Source organism: Pleuronectes platessa, chromosome 3 (genome assembly GCF_947347685.1).
Source record: "Pleuronectes platessa chromosome 3, fPlePla1.1, whole genome shotgun sequence".
NCBI lineage: Eukaryota > Metazoa > Chordata > Actinopteri > Pleuronectiformes > Pleuronectidae > Pleuronectes > Pleuronectes platessa.
The window spans coordinates 282,027-288,600 of NC_070628.1; the positions used below are offsets into that span (position 1 = coordinate 282,027).

Below are 6,574 nucleotides of genomic sequence, written 5' to 3' on the forward strand. Positions count from 1 at the left end.
ATAAGATAGTAAATGATCAACAACAATAATGATGATACATTTAAAAACAAAGAATAAGTGACTGTTTTCTTAGCTGGGTGCAGTTCTCCTGAGTGTCCGCTAGGGGCGGTGTGGTTCCTTCAGTGAGCTGATTCTGCGGAGCGGCAGCAGCAGAAGAAGCTGCCGCTAGCACTAAGCTAGCTACTGTAAACAAAGCTCGTCCTCAAACACCTGAGATCAAAGCGAGGAGAAATGAAGGGAAATAAACTTGAACTGAAGTGAGTTCAAACTTTAACGAGCTGTTTAATCTGTAGTTAGCTGGTTAGTTAGCTAGTTAAACAACTAACTAACACAACAAGCTAAAGTTATCGTTGACCGTCTTGGAAGTTTAAACTAATTTATTCTTTGTTTTAAACTTTTATTTCAGACTCTGAGGTGATTTACTTTGAATGTGTTATTCCTTTGATCTGTGGAAACCAGCGGAGTTCACGCTCTGCTAGCATTAGCTTAGCTCCAGCGTCAAACCCTCAGATCTGAGCGGGGCTTTGGTTCGTCTGTGTCCGGGTGTCGGTGCAGCTCCGCCGGTCAGTCATGAGCCGGACGGCGGCCTGACGGGACCACGATGGCCGCAGAGCTGTTCCCCGGGAAGAAGCTGCTCCCTCCGGCCTCCGTCAGTCACCTCCAGCGGCAGAACGAGACCAACAACAACCTCCACCCGGGAGCTGCGAGCTGCTGCACCTGGCAGGGCCTGTACCCGACCGTCCGGGAGAGGTGACCCGCACCCCGCCTCCATCACTACACCACCACCTTCTCCATCACCTGCACCATGTCCTCTACATCCATCACTACACCACCTTCTCCATCACCTGCACCATGTCCTCTACATCCATCACTACACCACCTTCTCCTCCACCCTTAACTTCCTCCATCACCTGCATCATGTCCTCTACATCTATCACTACACCACCTTCTCCTCCATCACCTGCACCATGTCCTCTACATTCATCACTACACCACCTTCTCCTCCACCCTTAACTTTCTCCATCACCTACACCACGCTCTCTACATCTATCACTACACCACCTTCTCCTCCACCCTTAACTTCCTCTATCACCTGCACCATGTCCTCTACATCCATCACTACTCCTCCACCTTCTCCTCCATCACCTGCACCATGTCCTCTACATCCATCACTACTCCTCCACCTTCTCCTCCATCACCTGCACCATGTCCTCTACATCCATCACTACTCCTCCACCTTCTCCATCACCTGCACCATGTCCTCTACATACATCACTACTCCTCCACCTTCTCCTCCATCACCTGCACCATGTCCTCTACATCCATCACTACTCCTTCACCTTCTCCTCCATCACCTGCACCATGTCCTCTACATCCATCACTACTCCTCCACCTTCTCCTCCATCACCTGCACCATGTCCTCTACATCCATCACTACACCACCTTCTCCTCCATCACCTGCACCATGTCCTCTACATCCATCACTACACCACCTTCTCCTCCACCCTTAACTTCCTCCATCACCTGCACCATGTCCTCTACATCTATCACTACACCACCACCTTCTCCTCCATCACCTGCACCATGTCCTCTACATCCATAACTACACCACCTTATCCTCCACCCTTAACCTCCTCCATCAACTGCACCACCACCTGCACCAAGTCCTTCACATCCATCACTACACCACCACCTCCTCCATCTTCTCCTCCATCAACTGCACCATGTCCTCTACATCATCACTACACCACCACCTTCTCCTCCATCACCTGCACCATGTCCTCTACATCCATCACTACACCACCTTCTCCTCCACCCTTAACCTCTACCATCACCTTTACCATGTCCATCACTACACCACCACCTCCTCCACCTTCTCCTCCACCCTTAACCTCCTCCATCACCTGCACCATGTCCTCTACATCCATCACTACACCACCTTCTCCTCCACCCTTAACCTCCTCCATCACCTGCACCATGTCCTCTACATCCATCACTTCACCACCACCTCCTCCATCTTCTCCTCCATCACCTGCACTATGTCCTCTACATCCATCACTACACCGACTTGTCCTCCACCCTTAAGCTCTACCATCACCTGCACCATGTCCTCTACATCCATCACTACACCACCTTCTCCTCCACCCTTAACTTCCTCTATCACCTGCACCATGTCCTCTACATCCATCACTATTCCTCCACCTTCTCCTCCATCACCTGCACCATGTCCTCTACATCCATCACTACACCACCACCTTCTCCTCCATCACCTGCACCATCTCCTCTACATCCATCACTACACCACCTTCTCCTCCACCCTTAACCTCTACCATCACCTTTACCATGTCCATCACTACACCACCACCTCCTCCACCTTCTCCTCCACCCTTAACCTCCTCCATCCCCTGCACCATGTCCTCTACATCCATCACTACACCAACTTCTCCTCCACCCTTAACCTCCTCCATCACCTGCACCATGTCCTCTACATCCATCACTACACCGACTTGTCCTCCACCCTTAAGCTCTACCATCACCTGCACCATGTCCTCTACATCCATCACTACACCACCTTCTCCTCCACCCTTAACTTCCTCTATCACCTGCATCATGTCCTCTACATCTATCACTTCACCACCACCTCCTCCATCTTCTCCTCCATCACCTGCACCATGTCCTCTACATCCATCACTACACCGACTTGTCCTCCACCCTTAAGCTCTACCATCACCTGCACCATGTCCTCTACATCCATCACTACACCACCTTCTCCTCCACCCTTAACTTCCTCTATCACCTGCATCATGTCCTCTACATCTATCACTACACCACCACCTTCTCCTCCATCACCTGCACCATGTCCTCTACATCCATCACTACACCACCACCTTCTCCTCCACCCTTAACCTCATCCATTTCCCCCACCTTCCCCCCCCACACCTCTACTTCCATCTCCTCCACATGATGATGAGGGACACAGGTCTGATGATATCATCTAGATTTGAACGGTCAGTTTCTTGCCTCCGTCCATGATGGAGCTGCAGCTCCGTCAGCACATCTGGACTAACCTCCTGGTGAACCCTGTGTCTCTGTAGAAACTCAGTGATGTTCAACAATGAGACGATGGCAGACGTCCACTTCGTGGTCGGGCCGCCCGGGGGGACGCAGCGAGTCCCGGGACACAAGGTAAGTCCAGAACCATGAGCCCGTCCCCCGGCAGTGAGGACACTTTATACATATCAAACACATAAGAGACATCTCTATGAGAAACGTGTCTTCTCAGATTTATCAGTAAAGAAAAGTTACGTATCTTCATATCCAGACTTTGAGAGACTCGTTATTCGTGAGTCGATTTCTGAACTTGATGTGAATTTGATTTGAGAAGATTTCACTGATTTGATCATTTCAGAGAATTCTGGTAAAGTTTTGTTTAACTTTCAGAAAGTAACATTTTCTTTATTACTTTGAGGATTGAACAGAATTAGTGTTTTGGCAGCGGGGTGACATCAGAAGCTGAAGCTGGGTCACATGACTGCGCCCTCAGGTTTGAATCTGATCTGTGGTCTCTGTGCTCGACAGTACGTCCTGGCGGTCGGCAGCTCGGTTTTCCACGCCATGTTCTACGGGGAACTGGCCGAGGATCAGGAGGAGATCCGGATCCCTGACGTGGAGCCGCCGTCCTTCCTCGCCATGATGAAGTAGGTCCACCTGTTCGTTTCTCTTTCATCACGTTTTAATCTGAACTGACAGAATCATCTCAGCTGTGACTCCTCAGGTACATCTACTGTGACGAGATCGACCTCTGTGCCGACACGGTGCTGGCGACTCTCTACGCTGCCAAGAAGTACATCGTGCCTCACCTGGCCCGGGCCTGCGTCAGCTTCCTGGAGACGAGCCTGAGCGCTAAGAACGCCTGCGTGCTGCTGTCCCAGAGCTGCCTGTTCGAGGAGCCCGACCTGACGCAGCGCTGCTGGGAGGTGATCGACGCCCAGGCCGAGCTCGCGCTGCGCTCAGACGGCTTCTGTGACATCGACTCTCAGACGCTGGAGAGCATCCTGCGGCGGGAAACGCTCAACGCCAAAGAGATGGTGGTGTTCGACGCGGCGCTGCACTGGGCCGAGGCCGAGTGCCAACGACAAGACCTGGCACCGACCATCGAGAACAAGCGCCTGGTGCTGGGGAAGGCCATCTACCTGATCCGCATTCCCACCATGGCGCTGGAGGACTTCGCCAACGGAGCCGCCCAGTCGGACGTGCTCACGCTCAACGAGACCAACGACCTCTTCCTGTGGTTCACCGCCGCCAACAAGCCGGAACTCTTGTTCTGCAGCAAACCTCGTAAAGGCCTGTCGTCCCAGCGCTGCCACCGCTTCCAGTCCTGCGCCTACCGGAGCAACCAGTGGCGCTACCGGGGCCGCTGCGACAGCATCCAGTTCGCCGTGGACAAACGCGTCTTCATCGCTGGTTTCGGTTTGTACGGCTCCAGTTGCGGCTCGGCCGAGTACAGCGCCAAAATCGAGCTGAAGCGTCAGGGCGTGCCGATGGCCCAGAGGATCATCAAGTTCTTCTCTGACGGCTCCAGCAGCACCTTCACAGTCTGGTTCGAGTTCCCGGTGCAGATCGAGCCGGACACCTTCTACACCGCCAGCGTGGTGCTGGACGGCAACGAGCTCAGCTACTTCGGCCAGGAGGGCATGACGGAGGTGCAGTGCGGCAAAGTGACCTTCCAGTTCCAGTGCTCGTCAGACAGCACCAACGGCACCGGAGTGCAGGGGGGGCAGATCCCCGAGCTCATCTTCTACGCCTGAGCCCGAGGAGCCAGATCCCCGCGGAGGTTCCTGCTTCACTGCCACAATGACTTTTATTTTGAAGTTCTCAGGAAGCTGCTGAAGGGGGAGGGGGGGGGGACTCCTGGTTTCACCACAGACACAAGACGAGTCTGATTGGTCCCATTCCACCACAGTTGAAGTTTGAACCCTGTCTCTCAGATAGGGGGGTTATGGGTAACCTGTTGTTGCAGAGTCTATCCACACACACACACACACACACACACACACACACACACACACACCTCTTCACCAGTCTGACATGTTTTCTGTGTGTTTGCTGTCGTCAGTGAATCTTGAGGAATGTTTGTTCAGATCAAAGTCTGTAAATAAAGATGGACGACACGACGGATCCCGAGTGAAGCCAAAGTGATCGCTCGCCCCCTGGTGGCTGGCTGCAGCACAGGTCATAAACCTCCTCCTCCATGTTAGCAGAAGGGACAGGGACCAAACTCTCTCGTTTCAGGTCGTTCTTCTCTCCGGAGGGTTGTTCACATGTTTCTGATCAGTTTGGTTTAAATCCGTTGTTTGATGATATAAGAACAGGCGGAGACTCACGATTGGCTGAGAGCCGGGGAATGGGCGGCACCTTGATGCCACAACTGTCATCACCACAAGATGGCAGCTTTTGTATCTGAGATATTTCAGCTTCAAATCTGGCAGACGTGGAGACGCGTCGACTTTATTCAGATTCTCAGTCATATGTTCAGTGTGGTCTCCAGGGGTCATGTGACATGTAATGAACCAATCAGAGCTGCAGATGGTCATGTTACCATGGTGATACGAGCTTTATAATAACATGAAGCACTGATCAACAACAGTGTTTGATCTTTACACAACGTGAACTCTGGACGAGGATGTGACCACACACAGACACACACACAGACATACACACACACTCACTCACACACACACACACACACACATACACACTCACACAGACATACACACACACACACACAGACATACACACACACACGTTTGTGATTCAGATGAAATATTTTCAGAACATTTTTCTTGTTGCTGAAAGATTTTAAAAACAGTGAAGCACTAAAATCTCCTCATTGAATTTTTCTTCATGCTCTATTTTAAAGCTGAATAATAAGTTTTATATTTGTACTGTGATGACTCATCACACTCGCTCTGGTTCTGCTTCCTGTCGTATGAAAACTGGTCATTTTACCCATAATTCACCTGAACATCGATCTGTTTACACGTCAGCAAATCAGAAATGATTCATTTTAAATGTCCTTTGTTTTTATAATGTAATTAAGCAGATATTACTCATCCTGTCTGTAATTTTAACTCCTGTGCTTTTATTTGTTCTTTACTTGTTTCATTTTGGGAGTTTGGTTGATTCCTGAAGCTCCGCCCATCTCCGTGAAAACTGAGGAAAACTGTTTTCATGAGAAATTACTTTATATTTTTTGTCTTTGTTTCCTGTCATTTGATTCCAACCTGAATGTGCAGCAAGTCGTGGCCTTATGAACAGAAACATCTGGAAATAAAAGATTCATTTGATCCGTGTCACTTCTCTAAATCTCATGGACTCAAAGTATGTATAAATATATATATATATATATATATAAATGTACCTTCATTCATGAAGCACAAAAAGAGAGTTTATGAAATACTTTGACAGAAGCTGAATTACACAAAGTCATTCACACTGATCAGAACTATAAATAAAAAAACAGCATTGTGTAAAAGCAGGGATTAAAATATTTTTTTTTATATAAACATAAGAT

The 6,574-nt window shown here is 49.8% G+C and overlaps 1 protein-coding gene across 2 annotated transcripts; it reads left to right on the forward strand.

Moving 5' to 3' along the window:
* The first annotated feature begins 6 nt into the window (after nucleotides 1-6).
* Nucleotides 7-6,347, forward strand: LOC128437539 (BTB/POZ domain-containing protein 3). Of its 2 annotated transcripts, XM_053419740.1 has the most exons (5): nucleotides 7-257; nucleotides 407-750; nucleotides 3,096-3,186; nucleotides 3,580-3,698; nucleotides 3,776-6,347. In XM_053419740.1, exons 2-5 carry the CDS (start codon nucleotides 602-604, stop codon nucleotides 4,806-4,808), a joined length of 1,392 nt encoding a protein of 463 aa, XP_053275715.1. In that variant the 5' UTR covers nucleotides 7-257; nucleotides 407-601; the 3' UTR covers nucleotides 4,809-6,347. The 2 variants fall into 2 exon arrangements, with proteins under 2 accessions (XP_053275715.1, XP_053275716.1); XM_053419741.1 differs by lacking the exons at nucleotides 7-257; nucleotides 407-750 and adding an exon at nucleotides 2,888-3,008.
* The last annotated feature ends 227 nt before the right edge of the window (nucleotides 6,348-6,574 follow it).